Source organism: Amblyomma mixtum, chromosome 2 (genome assembly GCF_055824585.1).
Source record: "Amblyomma mixtum isolate Tamu chromosome 2, ASM5582458v1, whole genome shotgun sequence".
NCBI lineage: Eukaryota > Metazoa > Arthropoda > Arachnida > Ixodida > Ixodidae > Amblyomma > Amblyomma mixtum.
This window is the reverse complement of record NC_143013.1, coordinates 145566866-145588262: the sequence shown is the minus strand read 5'-3', so window position 1 is coordinate 145588262 and position 21397 is coordinate 145566866. Positions and strand designations below refer to the sequence as shown.

Genomic DNA, 21397 nt, shown 5'->3' with positions numbered 1-21397 from the left:
ATGCTATAACCATTCTCTACATAGGTCCTATAGAATGTGAAGACGGAAGCCAACAGCATCCTGCCACCCCGGAATAAGGATCCGAGCCGGCCCCGACATGTCGAGGTTTCTAAATAAAAAAAAAAATTGGTTGGAGATTTCTCGCAGTTTACTGTGCTATCAAACAGAACAGGGCGAGCATTTTTTTTTTAATGTTTATGTGTTTTCTTATGATTTATGATTTATGACACATGAACGACTGAGGCTATCAAGAGGCTAGCACGTTTAGTTCTCAAAATATATACATGCATTGGAGTGCCACCCATTGCCGGGAGTAGATGTAAGCATGCAATACATTGCAGGAAAGGCCCAGCGCATGTATCAAACACTGATCAGGTTCTTTGGATGCTGAATATTCTCCTGCTTTCTTCAAGCAGGGGAATATTCTTGTTATTATTCAAGCTGAGGAGTCCACATGGTCCCCTTGGCCTCTTTGGCGGATTAAGGAGCCTCCATCATTAACCGCTTGTCGGAACTGTATGCCGCGCTCGGCTTCATTTTCGCCTCTTGGTGCCTCTTGAATAAACAGCGTGATGACACCGCTGGATTCATTCAGTTATTTCTTTGGTGCAGGGCTCGGCACCACCGCTCGGCACCTCTAGTTGGTTTCGCTGTTTGACTTCCGACAGCGCTTTTCGGCTCTTCAGAGGCGACAAGAAACGCTCGCGGCGCAGAAAAAAAAAAAAAACGGATGAAAGGTGAAGACTAAGATTTAGAGCTCACAGCGGAAGGAGGCCGCCATCGGTTAGAATACGCAGTGCGGAAGACTGCGAAGGTGGCCGTGTGTTCCAAGGCATCAGGAAACCACGCAGCTCTGTCCCCGCCGCACATGTTTCCTGTCGTGTTTTTGCCTATTGCACAACGATGTTTTTTCTGTTGGTACCATTCGAAGCGAAAGGTAGTCATGCGGATAATGGCTGCTATGTTCGGTGTTCACTTCGCCCTCATGTTGGACTTAAAGCTTGCCGCCATTTCCGGACTATGTTCGCTCTAGTTAGCTAGTTACGGGTGCTAAAAGCATTTCCTGGTTAAGGGCATCTGATTGCATGGAAACATCAGAAGTCTAACTCGAATCGCGGGATCTTAACTTGGAAAAAGCCATGTGAAGCGGCCAGACAGTATATATACGGGGACTGCACTACTCGATTTTATTATTTAGAGGAAAACTAGTTAAATAGGAATTAGGAAGGAAGTCCCATCGGGTGGCAAAATCTTGCTATTGATTGGTGTTAATCGTCGTGGTGCTACCTGTGCACCTCGGCAGGAGTGTGAAAATTTCGCATTTTAACGCGATAGTAAGCAAACCCATCCATAGCAAGCCCCCACCGGATAGTAAGCAAACTGCCCATTGTGGCAGGTGGCAGTTAAATTAATGATTGGTCGCTCAGGAATAGCAAGCTAGGCCGCAGAAGGCCTACCGTTGAGAGCACCTGCCATCGCTGGGCAGTGGTGCAAAGCCTCACCACTACAGAACTGCGCCAGGGGGGGGGGGGGGGGGGGGGGGTATGAGGACCCCTAGGTATTCATGAATGTAATGTAGGGAATGGTATTCTGCTTACATGCGAAATAACCCACTAAGCTATCGCGTATTACCCTTAAGGGGAAATTTAAGCAGCTGCTCCACTCTTTTCAGATCGTGCGGCTAGCCTTTCAGAGGCTGTTACAAGAAAGGGCGAAATCGTGGCGCTAAAAATGCAGGAATATACAGACGTACGCACAGGAACCTGAGTAAAAAATATATACAAGACGCTGCCACCACAAAAGAATTCAGGTTTTGAGCGCTAATGTGACAATATATTCTAGGAAGCATTTAAATATAATAGTAGGAAATATCGAATATCAGAATTACACAACAAATTGAAAAAGATAGGTGTTTTTTGCAGATGTTCAAAAAGAAACATTAACGGTAATGAAAACGCTAAAAGCAGTCATACACGATAAGAATCAAGACGGATGAGCTGAACTTAGCTAGGATAGCAATTTTTTGTGATGGCATGCTGCGTGTGTTATATGTGAGTCCGTTCCACTCCCTGCCTACTTGTGAAAGGAAGCGATGCCTAAATATGTCATTATAAAATCTACATTTTGTTAAATCTTTAGGGCGTTTTGTGTGCGTGTTTCCTATTGATAAAGTTGAAATATAGAGGTATATGTCTGCTTTTAGGGCTGAATTGATATTAAGGACTGAAACTTAAGACGATGAAAGTTAATGTGGGAAAACCTTAGCGACCTCCAGTCGGCTGATGTTGTTGTCCTGCTAAACAATTTACGGGAATAATTACAGCACTTGAAGAATTACTATTCAATGGGGTATGGTGGTCTAAATATATCAGTACTCAATGCAGGACGCTTCCCAATGAGCTTCTCCGCATTTTCAGACGGTGGCCATGAAGGCCATGGCCGAAAGGTTTGTTTCAAAAATGTCTAGGTGAAAATTCAGCCAACTCTGTTTAAGTGCCCCAGTGGCTTCTTCAGCTAGTTCCGTAGCTACCATTGTTTCTAAGCCTGTCACTCTTCCGTCGAGTAAAGCTAGCCTCCGTGATGAAAAGACATCACTGAATTCCTTTTATACAGACCATCCAGACAATGAAAATGTCACCGGCCACCCGATCGGGCAAACTAAAGTTTGCAATTTTGGAGATAGCCTGCGGAGTAGGGTCATTGCGACTACTGAAGCGATGGTACTGCACTGCTGAAATTGTGGACAAAGCACTGTAATGCAGGTGTGTGTTCTCTGCTCGAACATTAGTAGGCACGTTCCTCATTATATTTTATTGCAAAAGTAAATGGAAAAGAAAGGGCAAATTGTGGGTCAGCCTCTTCGGAGGTAAAGATAGATGGGTTATTTGGCTGAGATTCGACATGAGACAGAGCCCGAAAACGAGGGATTCAACATAAAATCACAGGACGAGTGCTGAAAAAAATAGTGGTCTTCTTAATGCTCGGATCGTAGACTAAATGTTGCATAAGGAAACGTCAGCAGCCACTGCCATTTTCTCCCTCTTGCTTTCTATAAAAGCATGGATACTTTAATTGTCCTGGGATTTCTTTTCGTTACGTCTTGTGCCTTGCGCTTAGATGCGAGCTATGGTGGGCACTACTGAATATTGGACTGTCAGATTTTCTCTCTTTGCCGGTGAAAGTATTGTGCAGGTGCATCCAACATTAAAAACGACAAACTTTGAGCGTTCAGTAATTGATTACTTCGTAATTACGTGCGACAGGCACACTTTGCCGACTTTGTACTAACTTTTATGTTAGTGCATAATATCCAAAAGTCATTACAATTTTAGCAGAGAAGGAACCAATAAGTTTCCTTTTTCTTGGGAACAACTTGTTTCCTTTTATGTTGGAGGGAACTGAACAAGTATACGTAAACGGACACGGAACCAAAGGAAAAACTTCGGAAGTACCACCTAGCCGAGTGCCATGAAAACAAACGCAGAGGGCTTAGGCACACCGCCTGCATGCCAGAACCCTAGATTCAGTAGCTGTAGCTTCCCTATGAGGCTGGGTAAGGGAGACTGGAAGGAGCTCTGGCTGCCTTCGATCTTAGCAAAATCCGCAGATGTCTCTTTGTGGCTGGGTTGATGCTTGCCCTGCTGCAAACCTTTAATTATTTGTTAATGAGTTTGTAGTTCAAAACGCGATGCTTTCATTGCGCTCAGATTCATGACGACGTCAATATAGTTAGAAAATCCATGATCGCAGACTGGAAGGGGATGAACGTGTGGGCACACCTCGGATTTCCGCTCCTGGGAAGTACATGATAGCACCGCAGTTTTCTTGAAAAGGCCGCCTATGTCACCTACGCGCGTCTTATCCTCTGTCCTTCTTGGATAATAAAATGTCCACATTCAGTGAAAATCGCCTTTTTGTAACTGGAACGCCGCAGTGAATCCATGTAGGCCGACTTAGATTTTTCCGCAATGTCTCTTCCGACTGAGTTATGCTCACCTGTGCACACTATTGTTCATTTCAGAAAATGCACCGCATGGGGTGCGCGTGAACGCAATCAAGTAAGTCGCTTGATTCATTCCGTTCCTACGTCGCGTTATCGCATATTTATCTGCTCTTGCCGAAGGATTCAAATGACACTTGAATGTACCGTGCTAGGTTCACCAATGAAACAGGTGCAAGGTGGAGTGTATTATTGCGTGGTGTTGCTCTATCTGGCTGAGAGTGGTTTTGGGGACAACCTACGAACCTGCGCGTTACTCGCTCATGTATAGGGACGCTCGTACTGCATCACATCAATCCTGAAAGTGAAAGAGTTCCGTTGCCAGCGCTGCAAGCACGTGGAAGAAAGATAATGTGGACACACTAGGCTAATTCGAAGTATCCTTGCACTTTCTCCACATTCCATGTATTGAATATTCAAGTGCGAGGACTCCCTCGCCGCTTCTACTATGGCACTGCAATAAGGCTGCCGGAAAAGAAACGTGCATTCTGAATAGGCTTACATTGGTCACGGCCCGTCAAGTGAGACAAAAAAATGTTATAGAAACCCTCGCCGTGTATTTGCGAAGGCTACAATTTTAGTTTTCTGCGCTTTAGGGCGGGGAGCTTGATTTATGAAGAAGCTAAGGTACACTCATAAAAATTCAAGGGACACTTAAGCTCCGCTTTAAGCATATGACGCGATAGCTTTAATGTTTCTCTTCAGCCGCCTGGGGTGCTCTTTGCGTATCATTTCACGGACACGGACACTCTTTGTTTCTTTGTTTCAACTCTTTCCTTCACCCCTTCCCTTATGGCGCCGTTGAGGTGTTTACCGAGGGTGTCAGGTGCCTTGCTTTCCCGCATATCCAATTTCCATCTTAATCAACTATGACAGGGAGCTATAAATGCGATGAAAATGTTAGTTATTGACTTCGTCTGCAAATAAAAGAAAACTTGAAGGCCTTTCTAACGGCATTCTCAACGAACAAAAAGCGATAGCATTTAGTCTACCACTTAGTTTAACGTTCTTGCGGTTCTCCGGTGAAACCCCAGTTGGAACGTGTTACAGTGCTGTTATACGGCATGCTTGAGTCATCACCTTGTGGAATGTCCGAGCAGCTTCCATTTCTTTATCATACGTAATTGTACAAATCCCACCCACGCATCTACCTTAATCCACTTGCTAACTGCCATTAATACACCAATTCATTTCCTGATATGGGCCTTCATCCAAAATTTGGGACTCCGGAAATTTTCGGGGGTAAGCGAACTTCAAAATTTTGGGGATCCTTAAATTTTACGATATGGTGGTGCTCAAATTGGGTCCACTGGTGGTCACGCGGTGTTGATGACGTAATTTGCATTGAGAGCGGTAGCGGTAGTTCTTATGCCTCTACTGGCGCCCCGCCGCGGTGGCTCAGTGGTTACGGCTCTCGGCTGCTGACCCGAAAGACGCGGGTTCGATCCCGGCCGCGGCAGCCGAATTTCGATGGAGGCGCAATTCTAGAGGCCCGTGTGCTGTGCGATGTCAGTGCACGTTAAAGAACCCCAGGTGGTGAAAACTTCCGGAGCCCTTCACTACGGCGCCCCTCATAGCCTGAGTTGCTTTGGGACGTTAAACCCCAATAAACCAAACCAAACCTCTACTGGCGCAGTGGCGCAATAGTTGCACCACTGTCGCGGAAGGTAGCTGCCTCAAACTCGGCCACCGGCGGTGCTTGTGAGACACAGCTTGCTCTTTCCGAGCTACCCTAAGGCTCATGCGCAACACCACGGTGGGCAGGCGGCAACTGCACTGAATTTGGAAACGATGTGGAGCTTGCTCACAATACGATGAGCAGGTTTTGATAATGTCACATGGTCACGTGACCTTTCTCGACCAACAACGGAATTCAAGATTTGGCGGTGCTTTCTGACAGCTCAACTGAGGCCACACGATCCTTATGACGCCACCAGGAAATTGATCAACTAGGGAATTTCATTAGGACGAAGTGTCAACATTTTTTTAGAGGCGCCATACTCTTAAGGCGGACTGAAGTTCCCCCTCCAATTTTTCTTTTTCGTTAGAACTGCTCTAGGCTGGAATGATATTTCCACCTCGGGCGCCTTCGCTTAAGTTCTAGATACTTTATTGCTAGCGATATGCGTTTACGCGTTCTGTTAACCACTTGCTGTTGTAAATATTTTGTATCATCTTTGTATATTCCGATTCTTTCAAAATGTACAGAAAATAATTCTTAATCACTGCTTCCACTGCTTTATATTTTGGAACTAAGCCTTAGCAAAAAGAAATTGAATAAAATTAACCATTCGAAACCATACCTTACCTAAGGCAGCTCGGTGAAACAGAGTTATTCCGTTTGCTTAGCACTTTTTTTGTAGCCAGGAAAAAACAACGTGTGCTTGTCTGGGACGGCATACTTTCTGACGGTCCAGTGAAATACGCAAGAGAAGTTTGTATCGGTTTATGTACCTAATGGGTAAACAAAATGTTAGAAGCTTTATTAAGCTGACAGCCGCCAATATTTACCGATACTCCTGAGCGTTGTCAGTGTTGCAAATTTTCATAAACATTAAGAAGTTTCATTGCCGAGCTTCTCTCTACTTTTGTTTCCAGCCCTGGCGTGATCCTGACACCTATAAGCCGAAGACCTGGAGTTAGTGACGAAGAACACTTGAAGGTATGTGGGACAGGAGAACTCTTTTCAGGTTCGCATGGCATTAAGGTAGCACGGGTAGACCGTTGCAAGCTTAGTTCTACCCTGAAAGCGGTCGAAGATTTCCGGAATATGGTATTGCACGTAGAGCTAAACAAGTCGATTTCTCAGCAGTTTCTTAATTATTCACGTGACCAGAAAACAAGAATGTTTTTGCCTGCATGTGCTGCACAGGATTTACGGGGAATCGTCTTGCTAGAAATATTAACCGGAAGGACACAGTTCACGGTCTGTGGAACGTAAACCGTATGTGGCCAATAGGCTGAGAGATGGGAAAATATTGCCGCTTTCTCTTGGTCAGTGCTTTTAATGGAAGTCCAGAAAAAAATAGGCTCAAGAAAAACGAACTGCGCGATAAATATCAGAAAAAAATTAGAGGCATTAAAACAATTGGCGCGAACAAAATGCAAACATGTAGATTTGTTAACATCTCTTCTACGCATGTATACATATGTATACCTACGTCTTTTGCAGTCAGTGGCTCGCGCTTGTGTTGATGTGCACAACGGGAACTGCGCACCAGTACGTTTTACACAAACTGCTATAATGCAGGACGGGATACCCTGGCCTTCTTCATTTCGGCATTAAGCATTTGAAGCAGTGAAAATATTGATTCCCAGTCAGATATAGCGATTATGGAATCTTCCCCATATTTTTCTCTATTACTAGGTTCACATCTTAACGACGCCTTCCTTCAGAATTTCTTTCGAGGTTTGAAAGAAAAAAGAATCGCAGTGGGCAAAGAGGCCGGAATTATGACACTGCTGAGCAGTCTCACCCCCCCCCCCCCCCCCCTTTTTAGCATTTCCTAATCGGTTTCGAACTTCTCAGCAAATATTGCTGTTAATTAACTTATATTGCGTTAAAATCTTAAAATGGACAGCTTGCCCTACGTGACATAAAAAGACCAACGATGCTTTCAAAATATATCTGATAATTTCTTCGGTCGACCAGATGTAGCGCATTTCTTCGAACTTTATTAACGCGACAGGGTTAAGGGCCCCGTGTCGCAGAAAAGCCGGCGTCGTCGTCGGCGGCGTTGGCCGTGAGCGAAAAATCCCAGAAGCATTATTAAATAAAACCGAGTACGAAATTGATCGAGTTGGGAAATCGAACCACGGGCCTCCGGAGTGACAGACGAGCACGCTAACCACTCCGCCACGCCGGCTTGGTGGTTTGGAATGAACTAAGGCGCGTCTAGTGAATACGTAGTCATCATTCATTCCCATCTTCCTCCCTTCCCTTAAGGCGCGGTTCAGGTGCCCAAGGAGATATGTGAGACAGGTACTGCGCCATTTACTTTCCTCAAAAACGAATTGACCGACGAGCAAGGCGTCGCGCGGAGCGGGCGATGGCATTCTGTGGACTCCCTGGCAACGTTGCTAGACGCTGTCACGTTCCACTCTTAAAGGCGAAGCTTAAGCGTTCTCCAATCTTTTTTTTTTTGTCGCCTGCGGGCCATGCCAGAAAAATCATATTGTGTACCAAGTAAGGTAATATTAGGCTGAATGGCTTGATCACTTTGCAACTGATGCTCTATTCGACTGCTTATGGCATGCGGTAGGGTCTCTTGTTTCGGCAAAGTAAAAAGAAGAAGCAATCTTTGCACTGACTTCTTTTGTGAGATGCACTGCTAGCCTTAGCTGACATAAATTAGGCGAAACTTCTGTCGAATATATGTCTTTTATGTTTATTTCTTTTTTCACTTACGCTTGTGTTAGAACACCTGCATGAACTTTTGTCATTAAAAGCAGATGTCTCCTTCGGTTGACAAAAAACCTCATTCCTAATTACGAAATGTTGTTTTGGTTCAAGAATTTGTCCCTGACGTTATCTAGAAGCACTGTGACTATTTCCTTCGCTCTCCCCCATGAGGAAAAACATTACCGTGGCCACATATTATTGAAGACCAAATTAAGAAACCTACGCAGGAACGGTGATAGTGCCTCAAGAAAATCAGCACTGATCCAACGAGCGGTTTCCAAGTGACTCTAGCGATGCGGGTGACAGCGCAGTATCTGGTCCCAGCGGCAAACGTCGCTGCCAGTGTCTTTCCTGTATTTATGAAAGATTTTATGATTTTAAATTTTTTCGTGCATACCTAATGAAAACGTGATGCTCAGAAAACAATGTTGAAACACTGTGCAGGTTAAGTACAGGGTGTCGTCAAAATGTGAGGAGGAAAACACGATTGCAAATATGAGGGAACTCACCACTGTGCCTAATGTGCTGCGGAATTTGGTTAGCGAGCTCAAGGTCACGACGCTTAGTTGCATAAATGCGTATTGAGGCGAAATGCAAAAGACACCCTTTTTGTTGTGCGATGGCAGCGCACTTCAAATATCCGCAGGTGGTGATAATAAATAATCCGGAGATTTGCACTGCAGCCAGTCTCACAGGCGGTAGTGCTCACTAAGCACACGAAATATATTATTTGTGTAGAAATAGGGGGAACTTTAGAAAATTCTTGCCCTGCGCAAAAGGAGTCAAGAGTGCTCCCCAGCCATAACTCCAACTCTGACTAGTAAGCAGTGTTTTGAAAATAACGGCCAGCGTAGATATGTTAAATGGCATGCTGAAAACGACAAACGCAGCTTCGCGCGACTACACACTCTTGTGATTTGTTAGAACGGTGGCCAACACTGACTATTCGATGGCTAGAGCTGTTCGATTTATTGCCAACCTTAAGACAAACGTGTCAGTTCGACGCAGTTCACTTTTATATAGCGAACAGTTCCGCACATATGATAGCCTTCAATCTTGTTGTGATTCTGGATGCAGGCCATGGAGAAACTGGGCAGAGAAGTGCACCCCATGGGCCGAGTTGGGATGCCGGAAGAAGTGGCACGTTGCATCGCCTTCCTTGCTTCGGACGACGCCTCCTTCGTCACCGGCATCACGATGGTCGTCGATGGGGGCTTGCTGCTTCTGAACAGCCTCAGCAGCCCCGCGTTACGTACGCGTGAGGCCCAGGATTCTCCAGTAGCAGGCGCCAAGACAAACTCTGATTAATCATTCACCATTTCAGCGGCTGCTGTTGCAAAAAAATAAAGTTACAACCGTCAGGAGGGAGAGCTGGGCATTCTTGGCGCGAAATAACAGGAAGCTACCCAGGATTAGGTACTTCGGTACGCAGCTTCACTGAAGTTATTTCTATTATGCTCTACTTCAACCGCCATCACAACCTGCTCCCAGGATCGTGAGCAAACTGACCACCGTGTGACGTCGCAGTTAGATCAATGATTGGTCGCTCTAAGTTTCTCGGGTAGAGCAACCTGGCCGCACAAGCCTCACCGGTGGTAGCACCTGCCATCGCAGGGCAGTGGCGCATCGCTTAACCGCTGCACCACTGCACCAGGAGTGAGAGGAGGACTGACAGGGATCTATGAATAGGAAGTTGGAAAGGATCAATGCCGCCTATATGGGCATAAACCCATTAACGGTATCGCGTCATACCCTTAAGGCGAAGCTAAAAATGTCCCTTCACACTTTTGTTAACTTTTACTGCAGATTCGTTCACAAACCATTGATATCTCTACATCCTGGAACCTCAAGAAGAATGACAGTGCCTGCATTGACATCCGTATGGCTACATCCACATTCTAGAAAAAGATGCTCAATTGCTTCTACAGATTCGCTACAAACTGCACAAGTATTGTCTTCTTGGTTAAATTTCTCTTTGTAGCTTTGCGTTCCAAGACGTCGTGATCTAGTTTCAAAGAGTAGCTAGGGTACTGCCTCATGAGTTATCAAAGAACAATTCTTTCCTGGTCAGTTGGCGGTTGCACAGTGGAGGTATGAGGTTGCGGCATGGACGGGACTTGATATAGCTGGATAAAGACAACCAAGGCGACTTGAGAGGCCACCGGATCCACAAAATGGACCACGTATGCTGCGGTGCATGGAACTCGAGTGGTGGTCCAGGGTTGGGGAAGTGTGGAAGTCCACTGACGCGTGCTTGCGGTGTAAGGAACCCACAGATGGCATACAATATGCTTGCGGCGAGGAGTCGAGGCAGGGGTTGGTGTACTATGGGGTGCCGTGAAACGACAGGCAGGCCAGCTCTTGAACAATGGTTGATGGGGTCGTCATCGAAAACGACTCCACAGGAGAAAGGGGCAGCCGAGGTCGCCCGGTGAACGCGGGGAAGGGCATGCCGTAAATTCCATTGAGCGCTAGAGTCAGTTCGTCTTCGAGCGTGGAACCGGACTGAGGCAAGATGAGCCGCTCGTAGGGGCTGTCTGTGAGGCGAATCTTGGCCAGATAGAAGCATATGGCCTGGCTTGAAACACCATGGATATAGAAGGGGTCTAGGAAACAGAGCCATATGGGCGCATTCTTCTCGTATCAGGGCCCTAAGCTGGGGAGATCAGGGAACCCTCGCCGTGTGGATGTCGGCTGAGTGCACGCGCCTTGGTCGGAATACGCCTATGGCGGCGACTCCGTGACGTGGCGGTCAAAGGACAAATGGCTGGGGCTGTATGAGGTGGGCCTCCCCCGGAACTGGCAGATAGCTGGGAATACAGGCATGAAGAGCTCGGTGGGTAAAAGGGCGCGACTGCAGGCTGCGTGCATTCGGGTAGTCTGAGGTCATTACAATGCGAGCGCGGGCCGTGGCCCCAAATTTATTGAAGGCGGCTTGAGACGCGATGAACGGCAGCGGCTAGCAAGCAATACGCCCGCTCAGCCTGAGTGCTAGTTCACTCTACGTGTGTCCGGCACCTCGTCCTCTTTTCAAGCGCCATTCCATGTGGCGGCGCTGCAATTCCTTGGCCGCCTTGGTCTGCTAAAGCGGGGACTGATTGGTCTCGACAATACATTTACTGCCAGCTATTACCTACAAGGCCGCAGGCCTGAACGCGGCATTCCGATAACATCTCTAGACGTCATGGCACCGATACCAGGAGGCAGCATGTCTGGTCCACATTCGAGTCTGCAGACAGCGCATACTTCGTAAATAAGCGACAGAACTTATCTAGTGCCTCTAATATCCAGTGACTTTAATAATGTTGCGACTAATTCTCAGGCAGGGTACACCTGCCGAGGCGGAGCACAGCGTCTTTTGGAAATCAGCACGTAACGGGCAGAATTTACCGCGCCGGCATGATCGCTTTCGCACAAGTTGATGAGCTTGGTCTTTAAAGAAAGTTGGTTGACAGCACAGTTTTGAAGTCCACGAGAACAGAAGAATGCGCGCAGAGCCGCTTCCTCGGTGACGCCCACAAAGACCCTACTCGCGCTCGAGTTACGTCTGCGCTTAAAGTAAACATTAGAGCCAGTGGCTGCCGGGAAAGGATCCGAGTACTTTCGAGGAAATGAGTAATAAGCTTCGGAAGCTTATTACGGACAGCGCCAGACAAGGAAGCATTCGGCATCCTTTTCTAAGGCGAGCTAAGAGTGATGAGTGTGGCTCTGTGGTTATAGTTATGTTATGACCCGAGTTACAGTAAAACAAGAGAGGTCCACAAGTCGAGGAAACCAAACTTTAAGGGAAAGGAATGAAATGTGTGAGATATATTTTGGAAAGACGACTTGACGTTCTGGCAACATGTGCTGTAGGAGAAAGCTTCTGTAACACTGTCGAAGTTGTGACCAGATGCGACCAGTGTATTCTGCATGAGTCACAAATACAAAGTAACTTGAAAGCAATGCCATTATTTTTCTGAAATAACTGATGTGATGTCATTATATTTGGGAAGCGAAAATGTTTAATGCAATTTAATTACATTTGCGCAATTTTTGAGAACGTAATTAGTTTTGTAATTTGATTGCTTTTCAAAAGAAATTTTGTGTATGATCTGGGTGATCTGCACAAGGATATATGCGAAGACGACATAGTTGAAGATGGCATCCCAAATCTTATGTTCCCAGTCTGCATGCATGAGTAGCTTGACGGCGATCGTTTTGCTGAGGCGTTCCGTTAGCTCATCAGTTTGTGGGTGGAAGGTAGTCGTCTTCTCACCTTCTGGTATTTCGCTTCAAGGCGTCGCAGGATCGCTTGGGTAATCTCGGCAGCAAACGCCGTTTCCACGTCTGCGATGAGACCTTCGGGGGCACCGTGGCGAAGGCGGATGTGTACATCGAGGAATGTGGCAACTTCTGCTGTGCCACCACGGAGCAGGGCTTTCGATTCGACTTAGCTGGCCAAGTAGTCGGTTTATACTGTTATTTACTTGTTACCGGATGTCGACGGTGGGAAGGGGCCAAGTAGGTCGACGCCTATCAGCGGGGAAGGTGCGAGTGTCCATTGAATTGGCTTCAGCAATCCTGCCGATCTCTTTGGTGGCGTTTTGCGGCGTTAAGATCCACGGCATCTCTTGACGTAAAGTGTGCTGTCAGCGGAAAGACAGCGCCACTAACACTTGTCTTGCCTTCTGGGGAGAGTACGAGTAAAGCCGAAGTGGCCTGGCCAGCTGTCGGTTCATCGGGCGAGGCTTGTAGAATTTGCTCACGAAGGTTTGCATCGACGACAAGAAGGCAGGCAGTCTTGTTAAGTGCGAAGTTTTATTTCACGAGGATGTCGTTTTGAAGAAAAACGAAAGATAATCCACGTTTTAATGTACAGGGAAATTAACTGTACTAGCCTTCCATACTCTATGAGGAGTTCGGACCCAGGGCCTGAGCGCTGGTTCTGAGTTCCGTGGCTGGGGCTTCTCGGTCCAAAAAAGACATCTTCATCGTCTTCTTGCGGCTTGTCGACAGGAGCTTGCGATAGGCAGTCCGCACCGGTGTGCTTGCGTCCAGGTCTGTAGACGACTGCGATGTCGAACTCCGGTAGGCACAGGCTCCTTCGAGCTAGGCTGCCGGAGGGATTCTTCAAGTTGGCAAGCCAGCAGATTCTGTGGCTATTGCTGAGAACCTTGCATGTTAGTCCGTACTGATATGGACGGAATTTCGATGTAGATCATAATGGAAGGGGCTCCTTCTCGGTCGTCGAATAGTTAGCCTCAGCCTTCCACATATAACGGCTAGCGTATTCAACGTAATAACTTGAGGCTTAACCCACTGAGAACTTGGATTAATTTTGTAAGAGGGCTGCAACGAATACATGAATTTAACTAAGCGAAGCATTCTCCTATCCTGCACCCTCATTTTTCTTAACGACAATGTTACCGACACGGCAGGAAAAATTTAGTGGACTTTTGTGGCCAGAGCGATTGGCTAACCTTCGAATCGGGCTAGACGGTACGTGATTACTTTGTCCATCGTCACTTTTCTAAGCGCAGACGGCGGCTCACGTTTCACGTATCGGTATGAATTTGAGTCTCGGCGTTTTAATCCCATTTCACGAGGTCCGGGGGTTCTGAAAAGGACTCTGAAGTTCCTTGAAGGCTTTCGCTTGAGGCGCTTCCAACTGAACTTGTACATATGCCTCCGTAAGTCGATTGAGAGGTTCGACTATGTGGGAAAAGTCTTGACACATCGCAGGTAATAATGCAGAGTACATGGAATCCACCGCAAAGCTTTGCAATTTTATTATGCTGAAAGCTGCCGGAACGCGGCTTTATCATTTTGCCACGCGAGATGCGACAAGGCTTATCTCGAATGATCACAGCCACGCGCAATTTTTTCTACGCTATGCTTAATCGTAGTTGTTGCTTGCGGCGCTTTATCTTGAGGGTGAGCTTTAAATTGAGCCTGGCAGTGAACAACAGCGATTTTGTTCTTCGACGGCTACGGAGCCCGTTTGTTGGTATAGTCACCGCCGAAATGAGGTCTCCGTGGGCGCACGTCAACTTAATAAAGAATTTGTTTCAGCGCCGGTTAAGCCTGCTTGTTCACGGCGTTGTCACCGTGATAGTCTTGCGTCTTTGGCAAATGAGAAACTGCAAGGGAAGATTTCAATTGAAGCATTTTCCCTATTAACACTAGAGCGTTACGGGTCCTGTTGAGCGGAAAACCCGATCTCAGCGTGTCGAGAATATCGCGATTGGTCGAGAAGGTCGTGACGTCACGAGCACATGACCTCGCGGGGGTAATTCAAACACCCCTCAAAGATCACACAGTACAGTAGCGATGACGTCACTAAACAATTCCACATTGGGCTACAGGGTCGTGACATCGTTCCACCGCCATTACGTTGCGCCTCTGAAAAAATAAAAGGAATGGCGCTGAAAAGAAAAATTACTCAGCCATGACTCGATCCGCTGCCCCTTTGCCATTCCTTATAAAAATTGTCTATAGACAGTTTATAGCCAGTCTATAGACTACTTATTGACTGTATTGACTTCCAATAGATATTGCTTTTTGTCTATTCGTAGTCTATGACTGTCTATAGAAAAAAGTCTACTAAAAGTGTATCGCCATAAGTGTATAGATTGACTATAGACTGTCTATTGTATTTGTATTGCCTATAGACTGTTCTCTAGGATTTGTCTATAGACACTCTATTGAATGTCTAAAACTTTTTTTTAAGGGATGAGCCGGGCTCGCTATCCTACTACCACTGCGGAATTTTTTTGTTTTAAATTTGAAACTGTGTTCGACTTGGTTAAGATGAGGCCTTGTGAGTCTCCTTCCAAGTTATATGGAAAATAAAAAGTAAAGAGCAAAGAAAAAGTAAGCAAAAATAAAATGAAGCACGGTGTCCATGTCTGCGAAGTGATACGCCAAGAGGACGACAAGGAGCTGAAAGGGGCCATCAACGTTATCGCGTCATACCCTTAAGGTGAATCTTAAGTGCCTCTGATTTCGTACCTCTCGACATATCAAACGCACTCCGAAAAGGTGGCGAAGGCGCCCTGACAAAGGAGAACTTGCTGATCTCCTGGCGCGACGGCGTCAGTGCTCTGCAATTGAGAGCGGAGGAGGAAGAAGAAAGGAGCAAATAAGCAAAAAACAAACAAACACAGATAACACGATATAGCGTATCTTATTAGGGCAGCAATCGGCTGGGCCAGTCGGTCCTATCGTTCCCTAGCTTGTGTGCATGTAATAGTCCGAGTCCGTGGTCGTTCATGGTTGGAAGCTTCCCATATTTAAAAGTGCAATTAACGCATCGGCAGCATATGTGTGGCTGTGTCAACGAAAGAGATAGCGCCTAGCAATATAGATATATGACACGCGCCACGGTTTGTAATTTTTATGCGAAGCATATTACTAGAGCTACACTACAGCCCGTCGAGCGCGGCGGTGGAGCTACCATGACCACGTGACATCACGTGACAACATGATGTCACAGCAGAGGAGAGATGGGCTGCCGGCTCGCGCGGTCGGCCGCGGCGGTGGAGGCTCCACATCAGAGGCGCTGCAGCTGACCACGTGACGCTACAGCAGCGGTATAAAGCTGAGCTTGCCTCGCTCTCCGGGCACTTACGAGGCGGCCAGGTGTTGGGATGCCGCCTAGAAGCAGGGCTGATTTGAGCGACGACCAAGCCTAGCCATCAATATGCTTCGCATCTGACTAGGCTTAACCTTAGCTAAGCCTCAGCCATTTTTTTTCTTCTTTTTCGCACAGTTTAAAATTCAGAACTGTTTGTTTGCGAAGAGAAAGATATAGTAAAAATAAATTATGTTTTTACCGTAAGTACTTGACGGTGTTCGCGGCCTTACATCTGGAAGAAAATCGCTGAGCTCCCGACAAGTATCGTTCCCAGAGGAATGTTTGATCTCGCTTGATGTTACTGGTGTTCCGGTGAGCCTTTCAAATTGCTGTTTGTGGATACTTCGTAAATGTTGAAAAAGGAAGAGTTATTCTTTCAATAACGTACGTGCTGCCGGTAGCAGCTGAGTTCATCATGTGGTAGTCAGCTGCCGTTTATTGTACGAGTCAACGAAAGGTGGTAAAGTGGTAAGAACATGCAGGGTAGCTTCACCTAAGAATTTACACAATTTTTAAATAAATACTTTTTGAGTAAGAAAAGCGCTTTGTTTAGCATTGCGCTGTCAGCAGTGTAGCAAATCAGAATGCATCTAAGACTTTTATTTATTTATTTATTATTTATTTATAAATACTGCTGTCTCTGAGGAGAGACATAGCAGGAGTGGGTGAATACATGAGTAAAAACAAATAACATGGGTAGCATAGAAATAGATAACACAGAAATATTAAAAACAGATCAACGGGTCAAATTGTCAGGCAACTGAACAACAAACTCTTCAATTGGCAATGAACGAAGTGAGCCGTCCAATCCATTCCAAATTTCAACGGTTAGAGGGAAAAAAGAAAATTTAAAACAATCTATATGTGGTTTGAAGGGAACAATGTTTAATGGGTGGTTCCGTCGGGTTGCACGTGCGCTTGATGACACAAATGTGAAGGGTGCCTGAATGCCAGATGATGTGTGAACATCTTGTGCAGCATAATGATGCGTTCACGTGTGCGCCTATGTTCTAATGTTTGTAAAGATAAACTGTGCATATGGGAAGAAGGTGAAAACTTGCGATCATACCGGCTGAAGATGAATCTTATTGCTTTTTTTTGAACTGATTCTAAACGGTCAATGTCGCGCGCGTAATGAGGGGACCAGACAATTGAGGCGTACTCCAGGATGGGTCGAACTAGTGATTTGTAAGCAGTTAATTTACATTCCTTCGTGGCATTTTTTAAGGTTCGTTTGAGATAACCAAGTTTGCGAAGTGCTTTCCTAGATATGTTATTTATGTGAGCATTCCATTTTAAGTTATGCGAAAATATAACGCCCAGGTATCTGAACTCGCTGACGTGGGTCAAGCAGTTACCGTTGTTACTGTAAGAGAAATGCAGCGGATTCTTTTTGTTACCAAAGGTCATTGCAACTGTTTTAGTGAAATTAATTTTCATTTGCCATGCATTACTCCATTCACAGAACAATGAAAACACTTTGTTTAGTTCCTGTTGATCATCGGCGTTAGCAACGTTGCGGTAAAGCACACAGTCATCGGCATATAGGCGTAACTTCACTGCGGTGTCGTTAGTAACATTAGCTACATCATTAATAAAAATTATAAAGAGTAGAGGCCCAAGCACCGACCCTTGGGGCACACCTGAAGTTACAGTGACTGACGATGACTGTGCATGGTTAAAAGTGACGAACTGGGATCTTAAGTGTAAGTAGTCGGTTATCCAGTCCAGTAACTTATTGCCGTTAAACATGGTGCGTAGTTTACGAAGAAGCTTATTATGGCAGACCATGTCAAATGCTTTGGAGTAATCTATAAATATTGCATCGATTTGATCACGGTTATTTAAAGCGGAAGCGATGTCGTGAGTAAATTCAATGAGCTGAGTGACAGTGGAAAAACCAGATCGAAAACCGTGCTGACAGTGTGACAGTAGATTATGAGAAGTTAAGAACTGAACAAGGTGCTTGTGAATAATGTGCTCAAGAAGCTTGCAGCAAGTGGAAATTAGGGAGATCGGTCGGTAATTACTAATTCGTTGTTTATCGCCAGATTTAAACACCGGGATGACATTGGCAATTTTCCAAGCCCGGGGAACGGAGGATGTGTCCAGTGATTTGTTGAAAATCACTGTAAGGTAACGGGCACTCCATTCCGAGTACCTCCTTAAAAACATGTTAGGTATGGCGTCTGGTCCCGCACTTTTAGTTGTGTCAATTTTTACTAACAGATTGTGAACCCCAGGGTAACTTACTTCGAGGTTGGGTAACTGGTGTTCCGAGCTATGAATGAAGGGAGGATTGGTACCATCATCAAGGTGAAAGACAGAGTGAAAGTAGCTATTGAAGGCTTCAGAAATGGTTACGGGATCAGTGCAAGGCTGCTCGTTGATAATGAAAGATACAGAGTCATGGGAAGAGGTTAATATTGTTTTCCAAAATTTCGATGGGTTCTCTTTCATGAATGTTGACAGTGTTGTGTTGAAGTAAAAGTGTTTAGCTTGTGTCATTTTTGTCTTTAGCTCCGACTTGAGTGAAAGTAGTAGTGAATCGCGGCTTTCGTTTCCTGGCCGGCTGCGCTTGCGCAAGCGCTTGATGTGTCTTATGAGATGAATTATGTCTCTTGTGTACCACGGATGCTTCGGGTTATGTTTCACACATTTTGTGGGGACGAAATGAAGCACACAGCTATGTACTAAATTATAAAACTGCTCTAATAAAGCATCAACACCACACGTTTCACTGTCTGTCACGAAATCTCCGAAAGACTACTCTAGCAGTTCAACAATAGCACGGTCGTTGGCACGGGTAAAATCTTTAACAATATTGAAATTCGGCTTATGGGGCTCACAAACCACATTAAATTGCATGAAAACTCTTGTGATCTGACAGTCCGTCGACTACATCACACTGAAATCCGTATTGCAGCAACTGTTCATTAACAAAAACAAGGTCAAGAACAGAGTTTTCTCGAGTTGGACATTCAACGACTTCTGTTAAATCATATGATATAGCCATATTAATTAGGGATCCACAAACAACCTTGTCACGACCTGTTGAAATTAACAACTTCCAATCGATACAAGGAGCATTGAAATCACCTGTAATGGTCATTTTATACTTGTGGAGCCTGTGTTCCGCTATGTATTCTGTAATGTGCGAGAAAATATTTTCCGAACCGGGCGGACGGTACACAGCACCCACGACTGTCACGAAACCAGAAATGTTTAGCCGGCACCAAACAGACTCAGTATTCGGAAGTTCTGGCAATACAAAAATTTCAATGCCTTTTCTAATGAACAGAGCTACGCCCCATCCTCTAGCAAACTGCCTGTCGTTTCTGATCACCGAGTAATCTGGAGGCAAAAATTCTACATCTGATATGGAGTTGTCCAACCATGTTTCTGTTACGCAAATAACTGACGGAGTGTAACATTCTACAAGCCAATTGAAATCTTCAATCTTATTAAGCAAGCTTCTAGCATTTAAGTTCAAAAGAGTCAGTTTCTGCTTTTCTTTCTGCTCATTTCTACCTTTCTGCTCATTAACGAGTCACTCTGTGTCCCTAGGCACTGCAGCACGTGCAGCCTTGACAAGCCTTTTGGAAACATCATCCCAAGTGTAACGAACACTGTCGACTATCAGGGAATCGTATTGCAACCTATACTTATCTGCTTCTTTGCGGATATCAACCCAGTTGTCCCAGAGAGCCTTCCTAATGTGCCGTACACGCGCAGAAAAGTCTTCGCTAATGTGCGTATCAGATCCTTTTAGTTTTCTGGCGTTTTTAAGGATGGAAAGCTTGGTTCTAAAGTCTAGCAGTTTAAAAATGACAGGTCTCGTCTTTTCAGTTGTTTGCTTGCCAAGCCTGTGACAGCGTTCAATACCTTCACATTGGATTCCAAGTTTGGAATACAGTAACTCCGATACAGAAGCCAATAGCCCCTCAGAAGTTTCATTTGATGGTTCCTTCAAGCCATAGATGATTAAGTTATTCCTACGGGATCGGTTTTCCAGGTCATCATTTTTGCGGTCAAGTTTGGTAATGACATCTTTAAGATTCTCAACAGTTATCTCAAGATCATGAACACGCTGAAGAGCGTCGTTAGCAGTTGAAGCCAACGCCTCTATGTGCGTAATACGCTGTTCAAAGGTAGCCATTCTAGAGTTGAGCGCGGAAAGCTCTGCGCTGATTCGTGCTTGTCCAGCTAGCAGCTCCGTTAGCATTTCCTCTGACTTTGGGCCTGGATTTGTCTCGACATCGCCGGACAGTTGCAACAAAATTCTTAACGAATGCAGTAGGCAAGAAAAAATACACACAAAGTGCTGAGGGTCTGGCAGCAGCAATAAGAAACGATCATCGCTCCTATAACATTTGAAAGCGTATTTGTGGCCTACCTGCAAAATGAAGCACACGTGTTTGCAAGAACCGTTCGCCATGCCGCTGCCAGACCCACTGAAGAGGATTGGCCGGTGTGTTGCTTTTATATCCCGTCGGGTCCGTGTCGATGACGTTCCGGGGTTGTGCCATGCGTGGTCGAGACAAGCGAGATCGACGGAAGATGAGGTTATGGTTGCATTGCCATCTATCGGTTGACAGCAGGAACTGAATGGAGGGCCCGTGAGCGTGCATTTTCCATGAAGGAAGCCTGAAGAAGAAGCATTGCTCAGGAAGTATGGTCCAGCGATGCTTGCGGCTATCTGCAAAATGAAGCACACGTGTTTGCAAGAACCGTTCGCCATGCCGCTGCCAGACCCACTGAAGAGGATTGGCCGGTGTGTTGCTTTTATATCCCGTCGGGTCCGTGTCGATGACGTTGCTAACTAGCATTCTGGTTAACTAGTACTGAATAGTTAACTATATAATTATCAGTGTTAGACTCTTAAATTACCGAGAGGCGTGTAGTCCACCGTAAGTAACATCCCATACCAGTTTTTATAATTTAGAAAACAGGGTTACCCTCGGCGCTGTGGCAGAACAAATTTTGGCTACGTCGCGCAAAAATACATGCGTTCTTGAGCAGCTTGCAGGCAAAGGAACTTGTGCAGTGTTCGTAAATGGTCGAAATAGCCAAAATTTGTTGAGCCACAGCGACGCGGGCAACCGCGTTTTCGAAATTCTAAAAACTAATATGGATATTGCTTACGGTAGGCTACATGTTTCTCAATTATTAAGGAGCCTAGCAGATATAGTTAGAAAGTTAGCTACTTAGTTTTAGTTAAACAGCTTGGTAGTTAGCACGTCTTAGCTGCATTCTGATGTTCAACAACGCTAGCAATGCTATGCCAAAAAAGCGGAAATCTAAATCAAAACCCTATTTTTGAAACTTGCGTAAAGTCTTAGGTGACACACCATGTATATAGCAGACCACAAGACGA

The 21397-nt window shown here is 45.6% G+C and overlaps 2 protein-coding genes across 2 annotated transcripts in view; one reads left to right on the top strand and one right to left on the bottom strand.

Annotated features, from left to right (window-relative positions):
- Positions 1–9763, top strand: part of LOC149361163 (uncharacterized) — a 47815-nt gene extending 38052 nt beyond the window's left edge. Inside the window, exons 7-9 of the mRNA XM_089572599.1 lie at positions 4022–4058; positions 6599–6662; positions 9480–9763. Coding sequence (XP_089428725.1) covers positions 4022–4058; positions 6599–6662; positions 9480–9710 — 332 coding nt within the window. The 3' untranslated portion in view covers positions 9711–9763. The remainder of the gene's footprint in view (positions 1–4021; positions 4059–6598; positions 6663–9479) is intronic.
- Positions 9764–19138: 9375 nt separating this feature from the next.
- LOC149361162 (uncharacterized) lies at positions 19139–20941 on the bottom strand. Its single transcript, XM_089568012.1, has 2 exons — positions 20911–20941; positions 19139–20667 (listed from the first exon to the last, which is right to left on the bottom strand). Exons 1-2 carry the CDS (start codon positions 20939–20941, stop codon positions 19571–19573), a joined length of 1128 nt encoding a protein of 375 aa, XP_089424138.1. The 3' UTR covers positions 19139–19570.
- Positions 20942–21397: the final 456 nt, after the last annotated feature.

Bases quoted from the DNA above. Each gene is read 5' to 3' on its own strand.
- LOC149361162 (XM_089568012.1), bottom strand. From the start codon at position 20,941: ATGTTACTTACGGTGGACTACACGCCTCTCG. The intron at 20,668-20,910 runs GTAATTTAAGAG...CTTCTTCTTCAG, and splicing joins GGTGGACTACACGCCTCTCG to GCTTCCTTCATGGAAAATGC.